At 38.7% G+C, this 20,019-nt stretch overlaps 1 protein-coding gene across 1 annotated transcript; it reads left to right on the forward strand.

The window, feature by feature from the left end:
* Nucleotides 1-81: 81 nt before the first annotated feature.
* Nucleotides 82-19,803, forward strand: NPM1 (nucleophosmin 1). Its single transcript, XM_054037502.1, has 11 exons — nt 82-207; nt 1,150-1,229; nt 7,053-7,172; nt 8,196-8,289; nt 8,973-9,073; nt 10,271-10,341; nt 12,451-12,499; nt 14,518-14,607; nt 16,282-16,389; nt 18,020-18,094; nt 19,448-19,803. Exons 1-11 carry the CDS (start codon nt 147-149, stop codon nt 19,484-19,486), a joined length of 888 nt encoding a protein of 295 aa, XP_053893477.1. The 5' UTR covers nt 82-146; the 3' UTR covers nt 19,487-19,803.
* Nucleotides 19,804-20,019: the final 216 nt, after the last annotated feature.

Consider the following 20,019-nt stretch of genomic DNA (forward strand, 5'->3'; position numbering starts at 1 on the left):
CAAAAGGAAGGGGCGGGGTTAGAGAGTGCAGCTATCGCGAGAACACGGAGGCTATATATGGGAGTGGGCGTGAAGAAAGCTTCCCCTCAGTGCGATTCCGTCCGGAGAGCGCAGCCGCTGGCCCCCCGAGGAGCAGGCCCGAGACCATGGAGGACAGTATGGACATGGAGAGCATGGGCCCCCTGCGCCCTCAGACCTTCCTCTTCGGTAACGCCCCGCGCCGGGGCCGCCCACGGTCGGGCCCGCCCCGCCTGGGGACCGCTATCCTCGCGGGCCTGGCGCGGCCGCCTGGGCCTAGGCTGCTCGCGGGGAGGGGGTGGGGGCGCGCGAGCGGGATCAGGGTTCGCGGGCGGGGGCTCGGGAGCGATGCTCTAGGAGCGGCAGCCCCCCGCCACCACGTGTCCGGCGCTCGCACGTGGCGTCTGTTGCGGCCTCCAGCTCCTGGCAGCGGCCGGCGCTTTGTTCCTTCTCCCCCGTTCCGCAGGCAGGAGCAGCCGCTTCTCGCCGCTCTGCCAGCCGGCCACAGGAGCCGCTAGTTCCCAGGGACGCGCTTTTCTCTCACTGGCGGGCCTGCAGCCGGTAAATGCCCTAGGCGCACATGGCAGCGTGGGGCGGCTGCGTCTCGGTGAAGCACGTGGAAGGGCCGCGCTCTGTGGAGCGAACAGGCGTGGGCGGAACCGGGCCCTGTTGGTGAACCCCGCAGGCCCATATTTAACACGCGATCCGCCGCCCTGCAGCTAATTGTTGTTTTAATACATTTTAACCTCAGTAGTTTTCACAAATGACTCCGTGAGACCCCTTATAAATTATCGACACTTGCTGCTTATTTGAACACCTGATAAGTAATTTGCAAGTATTGTGCTCTGCCTTTTTGTGGCGTACTAGCAAATGTTCTGTTGTGTTTTTTTAAAGGTTTGATATTGAGACCTCACTGCACTATTTTCTGCTATTAAGTCTGAGATGTGAGCATTGAAGAACTCTCTCATTTTGTATACAAATTTAGATTTTTGGAGTGCAAGCTTGCAGGTTTTGAATATATTAACTTCTAATAAATAAATACTGAAAGGAACAAGATTGCAATATACAATAAATAAATGTGCAATGTTATGGTTTAAATACTTTACCTGTAACTTAACTGGTCTTTTGCAGGTTGTGAACTAAAGGCAGATAAGGAGTATCACTTCAAGGTGCATGATGAGGAAAATGAACACCAGTTGTCACTGAGAACAGTAAGTCCTCATTCTTGGAAACTAAAGATTATGGTCCTGTGAAAAATAGCTTTCAGACTTCAAAATCATGGGAATCATAAATGCAAATAATTGAATCACACTTTTATCCTGCTGTGCAGTTTTGTGTCTTGGATGCTCTGCTCCATTGTATCAGGGGGTAGCCGTGTTAGTCTGTATTAGAGGTGCTTTGTGAAATTTATAAAAACTATTTAAGTAATTTGGGATAGATTCTTAAGTGTCAAATTACACTAAACTCGTTGTTTTCTATTGTTTCCATAATTTTTATTAAAATTTCTTGAGTTATTGATGTAATTAAAATAATTTACTGAGAACTCTTGTTTTTTGAAGATGAAGTTAAATAAGCATGTTATGTATATCCAATTGATATGTTGGAACTTTGTTTTGGAAAAGTAAAAACTATTTAATACAAACTAAGTAATGATTATACCTTTTCACTACCCAAAAATTAAAATACCTGTATGTCAAGCTTAACCATTTACTTACCAAGCATTTTGCTCACTTGCTTGCCAGTTTAAGAATTCAGGATTCTTTTCCATTGTGAGACTTGATGAAATAACTATGTATGATATCACTGCTTATAGCAGGGTAGATTGATTTAAGTCATTGATTTTAATCATGGCAAGCAGGAAACCTTAATTTAAATTCTCAATTTTAGTCCTATTTTGCATTTTTGTCCTTCTATGTTCTTAGAGGTGTTGATTTTCATTTGTTAATCAAAATATTTTGATTTGCAGCTAAATACAGCCTTTATACTAAGTTTGGTGCTTTTTGCTAGCCAGGAGGATACAGTATACACAGATTTAATTACGCTATTACATAGCTTAACTTGCACTTACTCAGATTCTTAATTTTTACTTGTTAGAAAATGGTGACTGATGCACTTCTTGGGCGATTATTTTTATTACTTTGTCTCATGCTGTATTTGGATAGAAATGCAAATTTAATTAAAATGCACAAAATAGAATTTTAACTTTACTAAATAACTACTTTAAATGTGCTGATACATAAGAAATTTTTTTAACCAAACATGGTTTATATTTAAAGCTAAAGAAGTCTTGTTTGTGGTTAGTGAATTGAACTGATTATGTCTGATCACCATATCCTCCAAGATTTTAGAACTAGTAGATCTCATCTTTCACACCTAGTTTTTATTCATATATTGGAAGAGGAAAACAAACTTTCCTGCCTTTTCAACTCCTGGTGGTTTTTAACTGTTCATGAGCTAGTCTAACTAAAAGCTGGGTTAGAACTTCAACAAACTCTGGTTCCAGGTGCTTAACCAGTGACTCTCTCCAGTTCAGTGGTTTGAAACTTGGCAGCAAACATGTACTGTTTAATATTATTTTTTATTTAATTTGAAGGATTTTAATATTATAGTAAATTTAGGCCTTAACATAAATTATTGATTTCATATCTAGTTTAAAATACTTACAATCTTTGATTTTTATCCACTCTGCACATAATTAATAAAGTACAGTATCTCATTTATTTCTTCCTAAAACATTTAATGTAGTGATTGATGCAGAATACCAGTAATGTCGGCATTTCAGTGGTGGACAGAAGTGATTCCTATATATAGTCTGAAAAGCTCCTTGAGATTTTTCTGGGTGAAACTGTAAATAGCAGCAGTTGATGAAATCACGCTTAAGTGTAGAAAATGCTCTTACTCCGATTTCTTTTAATGTCTTTACCTGCTCATAAGAGGGAAAGAAAACCCTGGACTCAAAGTTTGGAAGATGTTCTTTTAAAACATATGACTGTGAAGTAATTCTATATATAGCTATAGATATAGATATAGATGTGTGTGTGTGTTAATGTTTTTCTGTTGGCCTTTAAAGAGAATCTTTCCCACTAGGGTATGCATTGAAATGCAAAATTAAATTTATTTTCACAGTGCTAAATATAGGTTGGTTGTCCCATATGGAGCTGTAAGGGGCATAATGGTACTTTTGCAACTGTTTGTAGCTGTTTAAAAATCAAAGCAAGAAAATGATTAAATTTTGCAGTTGATAGATTTTTTTTTTTTTTACGTAAGACAAGCTTAAATTTTTCTCTCCTTTTCTGGAGTTTTACTACTTATTTTTGAAGTGTGTCAAAGACTAGAGATTGAGCTCCTAGGTGTACCCAAAATCAATCATGTAATACAAAGACTATAAAATTGTGATAAGTGAAAGCCAAATTAAATTACATGATAGCAGAGAGCTGGATACTGAAGTCTGCTTAGGCTATACACGATCTCCTGTTCAGAAGAACATACAATCATGAGAACAGTGATTCTCTTACTAAATGAAACATAACCTACAGTTGGCTCCAGTAAAGTTATTCCGTCATGGATATCATAAGAGAGCCCACACTAAAAAAGTACTGTCAAGGCGTCTATACAGTCTGTGAAACTGATGGACAATTTTGCTGCTATTTAACGGAGGGAAAAGGCATGGCCTCTAATGCAGTTTGTGTGATAAGAAAGCCATTCTTATTATTCATACACAAACACTTCTAGCAGTTAAGGTTTCACATACAAAAGCAAGGAAGTAAAGTTAGGTCACTTGCCAGTGGCATACCTGCTTCTCCACCACACTTCAACACTGTCAGTCGCAGTATGCTGCAGGGAACGAACGCATATCTTTAACTCTGCTTGAGTATGGAGGGATGACAGTCTTCCAGCATCTCTACAGAAAGTTTAAGTTCTGAAGTATTCAGCATCCTTAACAAATTTTATTAATAAATGCATAGTAAGCCTTTCAAAAGTAGAGCCCATCCCTTAAATAAATGCTACAAGAAGGTCAATTTTTAAAAAATTGCCACACGAGGCTAGAAAATCATGACACTCAGAATAAAAATTAAGGGTCTGATACTTTAATAAACCTCATAACACTTATTTGAAAAATTTCCGGAAGTTCAGTCTTTTTTCAACAGCTTGGGTTATAAATCGGTGGAAGGAGTTATATATTTTTCATACTAAACAGGTTGATTCCCCATATTTAATGAAAAGTGAAACCAAGCCTTGACAATGACTCCTTCATTGGGGTTGGGGAATGTACATCACTGGGAATTGAGATTGTATTTTTGTCTAAAAGATACTGTAGTCTAATCAAACAGGGATTAAAAAATTCCGGCAAATTCTGCCTGTGTTATGCAGGAGGTCAAATTGAGATGATCACAATGATCCCTTCTGACTGTCTAATCTGTGAATCTATAGTTTGTACTGCAGTAGTGCCCAGAGACCCCATTTGACATAAAACTGCCCCTGCCCCCAAGAGTTTCTAGATTAAATATAGATATGCTAATTTACATAAATGCTCTCATAATAGATGGGGGAAGAGGTGAACTAGAAAAAATGGAACCTTCTCTGTATGTTTAGAAGGAAAAGGTCATAATGAACTACATGTGAACTATATACATACTACAATACATTACATAAATCACTGAGTAGCCTTTCAGATGCTTAAAATGTTGTCTTGGGTAGGTGTAGAGAGGTTATTTTACCTCTATATTTGGCACTGGTGCTACTGTTTCTGTGTTGAGTTTTGGGGCCCACAAATCAAGAGAGATGTTGATAAATTGGAGAGCATTCAGAGAAGAGCCAGAAGAATCCTTAAAGGGTTAGAAAACATGTCTTAGATGGACCTGCCTGAGTCTATCACTATATTTAGCTTAACAAAGAAGGTTAAGGGGTTATTTGATTACCTTAAGTACCTACATGGGGAACAAAGATTTTAATGGGCCCTTCAATATAACAGAGAAAGATATAACACCATCCAGTGGCTGGAAGTTGAAGCTAGGCAAATTCAGACAGGAAATGAGGGGTCATGGTGGATTTTCCATCAACAACTTTAAAATCAAGATTGGGTGTCTTTCTAAGAGATCTGCTCTAGGAATTATTTTATGGAAGCTCTATGTATGGTCTGTGCTATACAGGAAATCAGACTACATGATCACAATGGTTCCTTATAGATTCTGTGGCCATAAGTTACATGGCTTCTGGATTCAAACTCAGTTGTTACACTCAGCTGTTGGAAGGCTACTAGCAGCTCCTCTGAGCTGCTAATGCAGCCTCTTGCCACAAGGGGATAGGGCGGACAGATCAACATACATACAAAACAGTTGCAGTCAGTCAGCAAAATACAGCAGAGCACAGCACCAGCATCTGGGCCATAGGATGGAAAGAGAGCAAGTAGATACTCCCTGACTAATCAGAGCTGCTACTTGGCATGAAGTGAGTGACTGAGTGTCTGATGGGGAGGATATTACTGTCTAAAAGATGGAATAGGAAACTGAAAGAATGTAAACTAATCCCAACACTAGATGGACAAAAACTAAGTTAAAAAAATTAAACATTACAGAAAACAAACTTGAGAGAGAAGATAAGCACAACTTTCAAGTAAATTGCAGGCTGGGGCTGAGGGAGGGGCACCCCCCTAGGCAACTCGGGGCTAGAGCACCCACAGAGAAATCAGTAGGTGCAGCTCCCCAGCGCCTCATCTGTCAGCAGCCCTGCTGACCAACTCCTCCACCTCCCTCCTGCTGCAAACAGCTACTATTTCACGGTGTGTAGGAAGCTCCATGAGGGAGGGGGAGGAGCGGGAACGGGGCCTGGGGGCGGAGGGGGGGGTCGAACACCCATACCCCGCTAGAGGGGAAGTCTGTGCCTATGGGCATCCCTCCACTGGCTGTCGCCAGGTCCTGACTCCCTGCTGGGCAGGTTCCCTGAGTGCCTGCACGGTGCTAAATAGGAAGCTGCACAGCTTACAGGGAACTTGGGTTGTGTCCCTGACCATCTTGGACCTTTCCTCCATGAACTTAGTAATTTTTTTTTGAGCCCAGTCATATTTGGGCCTTCACAACATCCCCTGGCAATGAGTTCTATGGGTTGATTGTGCATTGTGTGAAGAAGTACTTCCTTATGTTTGTTAGACCTGCTGCCTATTAATTTCATTGGGTGACCCCTGGGTTTTGTTATGTGAAGGGATTAAAAAAAACTTCATTTTCTCAACACCATTCATGACTTCATAGACCTTTATCAAATCTCCCCTAAATTGTCTTATCTTCTAAACTGAATGGTCCCAGTCTTTTTAATCTCTCCTCACATAGAGGCTGTTCCATATCCTTAATTGTTTTTTGTTGCCCTCTACTTTTTTCAATTCTAATCTTTTTTGAGATGGTGCGACCAGAACTGTATGCAATATTGAATAAAACAAGCAATAGCCTTAATCAGATCTTATAAGATGCTGGCCTCACTTGCATCACAAATGCCTGGCTAGAACCCATGTCTGGACCAGACAGCTTTCCCCAGCCAGTTAATTGGTACAGTGCAAGTCTAGAGAGAACAAAAGGTTAAGTGGCTGTGCTGTTTTTATCTGTGGAAGTCAGTGTCCCTGGAATATCCATTACCAGATGGATTCACCTGGCCCACTAGATCAGTTTGATCTTCGTCACTACGGTTTTGGGGAATGATGGAACTGTATGGATATACAACTAAACACTATAAAAAACCTTATTTTGTTCAATGCATCTTATAGCATAAAAAGTTCAGTTTGGTTACTATTTTCTCATTACTGAAAATTAGTAATGCAGGTCATATCTAACTGCAGTCTGATGCTAATTAAATAAGTCTCTGGTGGTTTCACTGCAGAAAGATAACCAAGAAACATCTTTACTTAGTCTTAAGGGGTAAAAATACTGTTAAAATAGTGAATGAATTTAAGATGTATTTGAAAGTAAAAGTTTCTCCTAACAGTTTTACAACTTTAAAATGGTGGTTCAACTTTTCATAAAGGATAATATGTTTCACTTCTTGCATAGGTCAGTTTAGGCGCTGGTGCCAAAGATGAATTACACGTTATAGAAGCAGAGGCATTGGACTATGAAGGGAACCCTATTAAAGTCACACTGGCATCTTTGAAAATGTCAGTACAGCCTACGGTAAGGACAAACCTTTATAATATTATTGATAAACATTGGTGTCCAGTGGTAATCTCAACTAAGAAACACTAACAAAATAGAAATAGTAAAGCAAACCCTTGTTTCTAACTTCGGGAGTTAAAATGAGAATTTTTAAAATACTTCTGCTATTTCATTTGTGTTCGTGGATGGTTCTCTGGTCAGTTCGTTCTCAGGTTCTTGGACATGAGCATAACTGTCATATTTAGTTTGGAAACATGGAAGAATTTTTAACATTCTAAAGCCTCCATTTTAATTAAAACATGGAAAAAAATTTGGGTCGTCTTAGGTTTCTTAAATCTCTTAATGGAAGCTTATTTTATTCAGAGCGATTTCAGTTACTTGTTTCTAAATCACTGTGCTTGTTACTCAGCAAATGTGCACCTGGGTGTTCAGTCATAATTGCATGCGTCAGTGACGAGTTTCTGTTGCTTTATTCATTAGTCCTGTAGAGCCAACAAGTAAGAGAGATGTTAATCCTTATGCATATTTTGATCCAATTGCACCTGTGCATACCCTTTGGGGGAAGGCAGTGGGTTACACAGTGGTGAAGAGACCATTTTAAAGGTGGAATTGAGGGGCCAGGTAGACGCACACACTTATATACTACTGTTGATGTATAGTGAGATGAGAACTCAGTTTGGTTCTCAGACCCCAGGGAGTTTTTAGATACCTGCCAGGGTTCTCTTGGTCTTACGAGAGAGTTTAGTACGAGTCTAGCAGAACACTGTAGAGCATGAGTGAGGTACTGTACTGGGTACCACTCGTATGTGGGTTATAAATAATGCCCTCTGAACATTCTAATAATTCCTTCTTGACTGCCGCTATGCGGAAGCGACTGGTTTGTTGCATTTTTGTTAATGCCAGCTTTTTCAGCTCTACCATTTTCTTTGTTTCTGCATCATTTCAGTTGGCTGCCTGTTCTGGCACTTACTATTTGGTGTTCAAGTGTTCGCTACGTTGCCATCAATAACTTTTGTTAAATAACCAACATACTTTCTCCAGGTTTCTTTAGGTGGCTTCGAGATTACACCTCCAGTCGTTTTGAGGTTGAAATGCGGTTCAGGGCCCGTTCATGTCAGTGGTCAGCATCTTGTAGGTATGTATCGTATGTCTTCTCAGTGCATTTTTAATATAAGTTTCATATTAGTTGTAGAAATATAAATACATTCTAAACTGACCAAACTGGTTAGTTTGTGTCACAGCCCAGGTAAAGCTCCCTCTGCTGGACATACTAGGCCAAAAAGGACCCCTCTGCTACAAAAGCATGAGCCCTTGTTCCTCTTTGAGCCCCTGGTTTTAAATGCTATCATTAAAACCCAGTTTCTTTGTTTCCTCTTTCTGGGAAAATTCCACTGCTTTAGACTTCTGGTGTCACCTAAGATGTGGCCATTCCATTGTCCTAAGATTGTTCCCATTTGAATGGGAGCTAGTTATGTTAATATTCTCTGTTGTCCCTGGTCCTAGAAGGACACAACCCTGGCACTAATAGTATATGACTGACCCCATGTCCAGTGAAACATTTATTAATAAGTTTTGTAAAATTAACCATATTTATAAGTTGAACATAGAAAGATACCCCAAATAGTGTCAGCTTGATTTTTGGGTAACATGGCTGCTTACTAGTGGAAAAACTTTCTTCTGCATTTGTTAATTCTAAAACTCCTCAAGGGAATTCCAGTTATAGAAAATTGGCAGTGATGTGTGTGTTGTAGCTCTGTGTGACCCTAATATGGTAAACACTTTGACCTTGTACAAAAATATTCATGTATTGGTTTTTAGCATTAGAGGAAGAACCAGAGTCTGATGATGAAGATGAAGTGAAGATATTAAACACTTCAGCAAAGAGACCAGCAAGTGGAATAGCAGCTAAAACTCCACAGGTAGAGTTGATGTTTCTTATGAAGTATGTTCAAGACTTTCTCCTGGAAGAGTTTATATCACTGCCACCTAAAGCAGAGTAAGCAGCTGCATTCCTTACCATGATTTAGGTGGTGATTGTTGATAACTGCAGGAGAAAGGTTACCTGGTACTCAGATCCTGGAAATCAGTACTGAGACTTTCCCATACATAGTTCTAAAGTATATTTAACAGTATTTTTAAAGTCTGACTGGATGTTAGTGGTTAGTATTTTTCAATGTTTTTAGTGTAAAAATTGTGGGGTTGAATGTATAACTGATGGTAGTGAAAGCCATGTTCTGTGTAATTAAATTGGAGATAATGCACAGTGATCGGCCTTCTCACACAGGATTCCATGCCAGGTATTCTCTGTTAGTTTTGTAGCATCGGCTGTATTTTTTAAAACAAATGTGTATTTTGGCTTATGGTGAGCACATGGTTAACTCCTTTAACCACATTGAAACCAGAACAAGCAACACCTGGTGTTGCCAGCTCTGACTGTCTTGTGGTTGTAGAGTATTTGGAGCACTGTACTCATCAATAAACATTTAAATGGCACTAATTCTGTGCTCCCCTCTTGCACCATCTATTGTGATATCATCATCTATCCCAAAGTGTGTAGACTCATCTGTTTTATACTGTACCTTTTATCAGTAGCCTCATTCTTCACTGGTGTTTAAACTTGCTTCCGGTGTTTTAGACCTGGGCTTTCTTCTCTTGGATCTTATTCTATGGCTTTGGTAAAGCTTTTAACGTATTGGCATTAGCAGAACTGATTTTTCTGACTTGGCTACATATATAAAAGTTGTAGTGGTTTAACTTTAACTTAATTTAAAAAATGATTTTGTTAAACCAGGTCCTTGTGTGGGCACTCATCGGTTTTAAAGTAGTATCAGTTTAGTTTGTCTGTAAATTTACCAATACAAAGTACACCAATATAAGTCCTGTTTAAATCAGTTTGAAGTGCCAACACACAAGTTGGCATCAGGTTACTTGCTTCGATATAAAGTGACATATTTAAACTGGTGCAACTCTAGAAGAGGCCTTCATCTTGTTGGTAATACAATAGTTTATGGGAAGACCAAATTTCGGACAAACTTGGTGTACCATCTGTATTGCACTCTCAGAAAACCATTTATTTAACTTTGTAACCAGTTTTGTAACAAATGTTTTCTCTAAAGAAAAAAGCAAAATTGTTAGAAGATGATGATGATGAGGATGAAGATGACGACGATGAGGATGAAGATGAAGAGTGTGTATCTTTCTCCTTTCTTTTTGCAATGCATTTTAGAAATGTTTAGTTTTCAGAGGTAATGACTTCAGAGCAGGGGTTCTCAAACTGGGGGTCGGGACCCCTCAGGGGGTCACGAGGTTATTACATGAGGGGTTGCAAGCTGTCAGCCTCCACCCCAAACGCCGCTTTGCCTCCTGCATTTATAATGGTGTTAAATATATTTAAAAGTGTTTTTAATTTATAAGTGAGAGGGGTGTCACACTTAAAGGCTTGCTATGTGAAAGGGGTCACCAGTACAAAAGTTTGAGAACCCCTGCTTCAGAGCATAAAAAATATGCATGACATTGAATCAAGTTATTTTGGATTTAGTTCTTAATTAGCCTAGAAATTAGTGAGCCTTATCCCCAGATGAGATCTGGCTTCATATGCCATATTATTGCTGTATAGATTATTTTCAACACTGACTCAAGGCTGGGAGTCTGTTTTAGGCATTTGGGAATGTGATGGGATCTCTGTTTTGTGTGGTTTTTTTTTAAAGATAGATCCCCCACTTACATGCAAGAATTTTTTTTGCAGGAAATGCTGTTGGGATATTCCAGTTCAGTTAGAGAAGCAGGGCTAATTGTCTTATTGAAGCACACACATGAATGTGAAGCTGAAGTGCTTCTGTGAGAGGCTGCCTTGTTGCAAACTGTCAGGGAAAACAAATTATAAAAAATGAAATCTGACCCCCTCAGCAAAACTTCTTAAAATCTTCTAGCAGCATGCTACTTCTGTACTAAAACAGAATCTAGCGTAGCATAGGGAGTGTGAAAACCAGAGGGGAGAGAAGTGTTAGGGGCAAGTGCAAAGGTAGGCAGAAGTGGAGAAAAATGGAGCTACTTTCCTGGAGATCTGAAAGAAGGGAAGAAAGCAATTTAAGCCAAACAACCAAGGTTTTAAATGTTTATTATGAACACTTTTTTGTAGAGCATCTTAATTATTTTTCTCATTACTTCATAAATACAAAACTCTGCAGAGTTGTCAGAGTATGCTGTATGTACAGTAACTCCTCACTTAATGTTGTAGTTCTGTTCCTGAAAAATGCAACTTTAAGTGAAACTACGTTAAACAAATCCAATTTTGCCATAAGATTTAATGTAAATGCGAAGGGTTAGGTTCCAAGGAAATTTAGGGGCAAACAAAAGGCATTATATACTGTACAGTACTGTACTGTGGTTGGGAGGTGCCCCGGCTTACCCCACACTGCCATAGCCCGCTGCTGGCAGGGACATTAGCAAGCACCTTGTGCGGCAGAAGTGGCAGCTTGCCCCTAGAAGAACAGGCGTTGACTTTGCTGGGGGATGCTCCAGGCCCGCCTCTTCCCATCCCTGCTCCGCTCTACTCCAGGCCCACATCTTCCCACTCCACCTCCTCTCCGGAGCATGCTACGTCCCTGCTCTTCCCCCTTCCTCCCAGTGCTTCCCCGCTCCTCCCCTTCCCTTCCAGAAAGGCCTAAGCGCTGCCAAACCGCCAGTGGGGGAAGTGCTGGGAGGGAGGGGGAGAAGAGGAGCTTGTGCAATGTTCCCTTGTAAAGTTGTTGCTCTTCCACAGAATCTTACAAGCAGTGGACAGAGCAGGCAGCCAGATGATGTTATAAGGGAGCATTGCACAACTTTAAACGAGCATGTTCCCCAACTTTGAAACAACGTTAAGTGGGAGGAGGTTAAGTGAGGAGTTAGTGTACTTGAGGTGGCAATTTCCAAGCATGCGTGAGAGAGAGAGATATATAGAGCTGGATATATCTTAAAATGTGCACTGTGCTGTTTAACTTCCTAATTTACTCTTACTGCAGTAGTAAGTGGAAGAAAATTAGAAAAATGGTCTTTTAGTGTTTGAAAGATTCTCTACTTTTGCTTGATACATTCTTCCAAGTTGGGCAGTAAAATATTAACCTTACAGAAGAGTCTTTTAAAGTGTCTTCTATTTAGCTTGCATTTGACAAAGTCCACTTACTTCACTGTAACATCTTCCATTGAAAGAACAGGAATGAGGATGAAGTCACTGAAAAATGAACTGTTTGGGTTAATTGACACAGTTATGTACCTATTGGAGTGGGCTTCTTAGTAATGTAATTTTTAATTCTAGTGATGATGATTTAGATGAAGAGGAAGAAGAGAAGATTCCAATGAAGAAAGTAAGTAGTCTTCATATTTGAGACCATGTTTGTCTGGATTTTTGAAAACTTGCAGATCTTTAGTATCAGTCACCCTAAAACATAATGAAAGTAGTGGTGTTTACATATTTAGGTAGTTGAAACTTCTGTCTCAGGTACACATGACTAGTGTCGCTTTCTGCTTATTTTATGTAGTTTAGTTTCCACTTTGAGAGCATTGAGGTAGTGCAAAAACCAAAATAGTTCTCAACCCTATATGTACAGCCCTGCAGAAAACTTACCCGTATGCTACAGGAAATTAAACCACCAGCTTTCATTTCATTCAGAATTATTTCACCTACTAATTATATATGAATAGTTATTTAATTCAGTTTCTGTTGTCACAATTGTGCTGCAGATTCAAAGCCTCTAAAATTTTAAAAACATTTTTGCCCAAAGTTTGTTTTTACTTACTGATATTACTAACATGTTAGTTGTCTTGAACTTCCAGGTTACGTTTAACTAATCCAGTTAATGCTCCTTGGTATATTTGGCCAACTCTCTAAGTATGTGCTAGATCAAGGCTGCCAAATCTCGGGGTGTTCCAGATCATTCAACAGTAGAATTGAGAGTACCCCAGGGTGCACATCATTTAGTAGAGTTTGCCAGGGGTGGGCATAAGCATTGCTGTAATTAGCTAGAAATTGAGTTGGTACAAAATTGGGTATTGGTGGCAGAGGAGTTTGACTGGGCAAGTCCCATAATGAAAATGGGGTGCAGCCTGGTTTCCAATATTAGTTGGGCCATAGGGTGCACCTCTTCTGAAGAAATTCAGGGATTTCCTGGTAAGCTTGGGTGTTGATCACCAAGTGCAGAGGGGGATGTAAATCTTCAGATAAATTCAGGATATGTCAAGTATTACAGAAGTTTATTTGCATCTTTAAAACTTGCAAAATTATCCTGTGGGAAAACTTTTTATATAAATGAAATATCCAGCTACTTGGGAAAAGCTCATTTGTGGTATTTTTCACTGCAAATGACTGATTTGATGTTTAAAATTGTCAACCTGGACTCCTTAAATTAATGGGCTACTTTACACTTGGTCTAATCTTTCAGCCTTTTTGCAGTCTTGGGACAGCATCACTTGATATTTGCATCACTTGATATTTCAAAAGTTACCTTAATCAAAAGGGCTAGGACTTTTAGGGCCATTCTGTACACAAACTTGTACTGAAATAACAAAGTAATTCAGTTTGGTTGGTTGTGAGTTCTGTCCAATCCTGGGTATTCCTCCATTTTCCCTTCAGTTGCTCATATACGCTTATAACTAGTGAATTGTAGACTTACAATTGGAGTACAAACCTTGGAATATGTTGAAAGGAAATCTTAATAGCTCCATTGGGCTTTTTCTTATCCATGGCAAGTAATTAACACTTGACCTATCAAATTCCCCATTCCATGTGTGTTCACCGCCTTTGGCCTGGTTATGTGGCAACTCTTCTTGTTCACCGAGTGCCTTTAGACCATTGTTTGCTTTGCAACATGGATCTCGCTATATAGTGATACCAGCGGTTCTCTTGCCCATAGAGTTAGCTTGGAATAGCAAAAGCAGCAGTGACTTATTTGTTGGTATTGCATATAAGATTTAGTAGAATAAAAAGCAAGGTATCTCCTATGTGTATCCCCTTTGCTCCAGAAAATCTGCAGACTTTCTGGCAAATGACCTGCATATTCATTCTACTTTCATGTGGTGTAACTGACCGGAATTGGTCAATGCCCATCTTAGATCTTTATAACCTAGACAATTTCATGTCATTCAGATTGTGGTTATTTTCACTGCTAAAGTGAGTTTCCCTCACTATGAGAAATGCAGGGAAAAATCAGTCCTCTCTTAAATGAGAATAAACGTTTCTAGTTGTCAAATATTAAAAAAAGATAAAAATAAAAGCATCTTTGTTCAAGATAGTTACTAAACAGTTTACTTTTGTCCTCAAATTTGCAGTTATTACATAACTTCCTTCTGTTTTGAAGATGCTAAGTGAAAATTCTTTTAATTTCAGCCTGCCCGGGATTTGTCAGCAAAAAATACTCCGAAATCAAAGCAGAATGGAAAAGATTCTAAGCCGTCCACACCAGCGTCTAAATCAAAAGTGAGTGACTACGTATAATATGAATGTTGGAAGTGGTGTAACAGTTCTAGTTGCATTCACCCATAACTTGGTTTCTCACTTAAAGACTGGACTCATTATCCACTCCTTTTCATTTAAGGATAAAGTTAGAAAGGGAACTGGGGTATACAGACTCTTGAGTGAGCAATCAGCACTGATCTGAATTTGAAAACAGTATGGTTTATTATCTAGGTTAGCTCAACCAACCATGGACTGCAAAGGGTAGCCAGCTCTGAGCTTAAACCCTGGGATATGTAATATCACACATGTTTTGTTCAACACAGAATTGGATATGGTCTAGTCACATCCTTGTTATGGTAGATCTTGACTGCCTCCATTGTGAGGCTAGGACTTGCCTTTGGTCCTGTCCAGTAAGGTGACCTGTTTTGATTAATGTAAGTATTAAGCTTGAGTTCTTAATACTATCAAATGGCCCCTTAATCAGTGCCAAGCAATTATCTCATGTTTTTGACACAGTGACTGCATAAAAAGTCCTTTCCATTTGTTCTTCACTGATCACCTGTGATTGTAAACTAGGAAAGTTAGCCAGTGCTAGAAATCATTCTGCAAATTTTTGAAATCCTACTGCCATGATTAGTGAAGCAAAGGATTTCTTCTCCACAATAGTGTCCAAACTCCTAACCAATGCATATGAATGAAGATAGTTATCTAGGGAAAAGTAGCAGGCTAGATTTAAGTTGAAAAGCCATCAGTCCAGTTGATAGCACACCCCCCCACCCCCATACAAAAGTCACAATCCAAAAAAAACCCCAAACTTTCTGGAGCATTTGGCTTTTTAGTAGCTCTTTGAGATTGTTTTGGATGAGAGTTATCTGAATTTAGTCCAGATAAGGGAAGTAAAGATGGGAAGGGAAAGATTGGGTCTAAGCCTTTGAGCTACAGTGATAGTTCAGAAAACTATTTTTTGCTAGAAAGGCAAGAAAAAAATAATTTTCCAGCCAAGCAACTAGAGGCTTGCAAATGTATGATACTATCCCTTTAGCTGGCAGTATCTCTAGAATTATAATTAATAATTGGAGCAGACATATGCACCACTGTTGATTATAGACTTTGCTGATAATCCCCAGCCTAATGGTAATTGGTTGTCTTAGTGTTTAAGTTGGGTAGTTCCTCTTAAGTTTCACCTTTTTGTTTGTCTTTGGAAGAACTGGGCAGATAATTTTCCTGTGAAGAAGGGACACTGACATTTTTCTGTGATTTGATAGACCATTTTGGTAGTACAGTGTGTATTGTATGTAAATTGTTTGTAACATAAATATCAGTCTAAAGTTTGAGTGGTTTGTACATGTGCCCCCTTAAAACCTGTACCACTTGAAGTAAGGAGCACAAATTAAATAATTTTCCATTTTGTGATGACTTTTCTAGTAGCTTATTGAAGATGAACACAAAATCTAAAGGTGCAACCGTCATACGGAAAATGGAGCAAGAAGGAATCATTCAGTATTAATATCCCTATTTGGTCTTAGGATACTTAAATGATGTCCAATATATTCCATGGCTTCCTTTGTACTGTTTGAACAATGTTTTAATAACTTCATTAAAAAAAAAAAAGCTGAAGTAATGGGAGAATTAAAGTAGCTTCTTTGTGATTGCAAAATCTTTACAAATGTGTAACAAACTGCCTGCTTGTTTCAGACTCCGGCATCTAATAAAAAGGAAAATAAACCACAAAGTCCAAAATCACCAAAAGTACCCCTTTCACTAGAGGAGATTAAAGCAAAGATGCAGGCAACCATAGAAAAGGTGAGTTTAAACTGATGGAAATGTTTGTTTTCCAAATGGAATACTTTGGTCCTGATTTCAAGTAGTTCAGCAATGCTATCCTGATGGAAAGGAGATGTGACAAATACCCTAATAGAAGAAGACACTGAGAAGTCAATATGAAAATGGCATTGCAGGATTTCATGTTTTCAGTCTTCCCTGTCTTCAATACCAGTTATGCACTCAAACATAAATTTCAAACTGTCTTAAAAGTAGACACCTCAAGTTGTATTTAGATATCTAAAACAACATTTAAATGTCTAATTGGAAAATTTGGCCCTCATTTTATAAGTAAAAACTTGTTTGGTCTAGCCCCAGAGATCCTTGTGGGGAATCTGTTAAGATATGGGTATTTTCTCATTTATCACCTTCAATAAAGAGTTTCACAAGCTGAGTTATGCCCTCAGTAATACCTGTGTAACCCCCATATCTTCAGTGGGCTTTGGCTAGGTGTAACTGATTCTATAGCTGGAGAAACAGGATGTCATTTTATTCACTTTCAAAGTAACCACACCCTTTACAGCGGACTTAACTTGGAGTGAGCGTGAGCATATCACTTGTGCAGAGTGGGTAAATATTAGTAAGGCTACAGTTTAGTGACAGGTATTTTTAGTAGGTCATGGACAATAAACAAAAATGCACGGCCCTGTGACCTGTCCATGACTTGTAATAAATACATGTGATTAAATCTTGGGGTGGGGAGCAAGGGTGCTGGAGCAGTGGCTGCTGTGGCTGTCTCCAGGACCACCTAAGCAGCTGGCCCCAGAGTCAGCCACACTGGCCCCTGCAGAAGTCACAGGGGTTGCAGAAAGTCACAGAATCCGTGACAGACACGGAGCCCTAAATATTAGCTTTTTTGTCCTTCAGAGTTTGGCTCAAGGGTACAAGGCCTGCTGACCACTTTATCTAATTTATAAAATACAAATGGGTTCTAAAATGTAGTCTGGCATTTAATAGAAAACTTGCTTTATCCACACTTTATGGGTGGAAAACACTCCGTTTTAAGCTTACTTATTTTGAATTGTTGGGTATATCACTGCCCTAAATCATCATCCTAACCTTGTAAATACTTCATAATTTTCCTAATGTAAATATAATTTTGAATAGTAATTTTTTTGCCATAGGATTGTACAGGATAGGTGGTGTTTATTTTAAAGGAAAATACTGAGGGTGTCCACAAGTCACTGGATGTCTTTAAGAACTTTAGTCTGCAAATTACTTGTACATTGAATTCCAGAGATGCATTCCAACTTCATAGATGCCTCACACTTAGGTGCATGTGGATATTAAGAGCCAGCAATATAAGCTATATAAATGTTGGCCACTGATTCTCTGAGATGTGGTGGTGATAGAATTATGCCTTTTTTTTTTTTTTTAAGGCAAGTCAATTGCATAGGCAAGGGCCTCATACCAGGCTGATGGGTTTGGTAAAAGAACCTTGATAATGCTGAAAATTTTATTTTAAATAACTTTTGATGATAGAGTTTCCTGTATAGTTAGCTTTGAAAATTTTTATTTGTACTAAGGTTTTAAAAGACTTATCGTAAGGGTTCTCCATTTATTGCAACCATTCAGTGGTTTTACATGCACTAAACTTTTTTTTTTACAATAGGGTTCTGCCCTTCCTAAAGTGGAAGCCAAATTTGTCAACTATGTTAAGAATTGTTTCCGGACACAGGACCAGAAGGTAACTGAATTTACAGTGGCTTGGAAAAATCCAAAAGAACTTCTGTAACAAAATTTATAGATGCTTTTTTACTTTTAATCTCTACAAGCTTTGGACTGTTTCAAAGGGTTACAAACCACAAACAATACTTCACATTAAATAAATGGAAACTGTTTTAAGGGTTTAGTTGGCAAAGATGGAAAAGCTAATGTTTTATTACATTTTTCCAGCTTTTATATGGTTAGTGAATTATCTCTTGCTTACTAAACCCACAGAATTTTCCTTTTGGCACAATGTTGGCTAAGGAAATGAGCTGTGGTTTTCCCTGCTGCTGAATTTGGCGACTTGGGCAGTCTGCTCTTAAACTTTCTTTTGTTAGGAGATGGACTAGGAAGGGGGAATTGTTTTGCAATAGACATTATGGCAGTCTTATTTCTTTGTCTTCCAAAGTCAACGTCTCTCTTGTGAGAGGGCGTGCCAAAGGCTGGTATCAGAAAGGTACAGGATTAGTTATTGCTTGACATTAGACTAACCCTGTATGCCTTAGATTTCCCAATCAAAATTCCTGAAACATTAAGGAATTTTGTCATTGGAAGAAGGTTTTATGCTTTCCTGCTTTCTCCAGTGGTTCAAAGGTGTTAAATTGACTGATAGACAAAATCATAGGTTCTTGAAAGAAAATGTTTAAAAGCAGTTAGTCCCAGCTACTGAAGTTGATTTGACTTAAGTCAGGGCAGACAGGGTTCAGCCAATATTTGCCTAACTGGTCCACCACACCCTTCCTTTTGATTTTCCTTCTAGATTCTTAGTGTGCAGTCTTTTTTAAAAAAAAAAAAAAAACCTTTCATTTTTAAGTTTTGGGGAAAAGTATATTTGGTTCAACAAAGTGCATGGCTTATACTCGGCATACTATGTAAAGGATTTGTTGCCACATTTTTACTAAACATCAACATTTTTGAGCCTCTTCCTACAAAACTTTCAGGTGTAATCATTTTAAGCTCTTGTGGCTAATCAGCATTAAAGCCGAGTAGAAACTTGCCTTCTTACCTGCACATTGTTTGCCACAAATAGCACTTTTTAGAGGATGACAACTTCTTAACACAAACATCCAAAACCACGACTTACTAGGTGTTCAACGTAGAGTTGGATACAGTGTTTTTCTCCCGAGTACAGCATCTGTGTTGCTTTATTTTAATACTTTTAACCAATAGTATAAATGTGTGGAGTAAAAATAATACAGGAGTAATGATTTTTAAAATACTTCATATATACAGGCATAGTTCAATCCAGTTACCTCCAAGTTGTACTATCCTGAAGATTAGTAATTAGACCATTCTTAACTTCAACTTCTAACACTTTTGTGTACACTTTCAGGTTATTCAAGCTCTCTGGCAGTGGAGACAGACTCTGTAAGAAAGAAAACAGTTTAAACCGTTCATTAAAATGTGCAGTCTTATTTCTGTAACCATTAATATTTGGCTGTCCTTTTTATATATGCTGAAAGAACTTTCCCTACTGCGTCTGATAAATGTCGTCCAGAATACTTTGCCAAGAATGTGTTGTCCAAAATGCCTGTTTAGTTTTTAAAGACAGAACTCCACCCTTTGCTTCATTTTAAATATGTATGGAATGTTTTGATAAGGCATAGTAGAGGTGGTGGTCAGACAAATGGAAATGGTGGGGAGACTAAATGTACATGTGAAAATAAAATTTAGTATTTTGATAAAGTACTATCGTTTCTTTATTTTTGTGGGCTTAGGGGTTGGGTTGCCTGTGTATTGAATGAGAGCTTTTAAGTTCTCATAGGAGTTGCTAAATGTATTCCATATTTTTACCCAAACATGCCTCAGAATCTCTTTAAATGAGATTTTTTTTTTAAAAGGTTGGGGGCAATGTCTGAAACAACACATTGAAGATTGTCAGCCTTACAAACACAACTCTTGCAC

The sequence above is a fragment of the Malaclemys terrapin genome, chromosome 8 (assembly GCF_027887155.1).
Source record: "Malaclemys terrapin pileata isolate rMalTer1 chromosome 8, rMalTer1.hap1, whole genome shotgun sequence".
NCBI classification, from domain to species: Eukaryota; Metazoa; Chordata; order Testudines; family Emydidae; genus Malaclemys; species Malaclemys terrapin.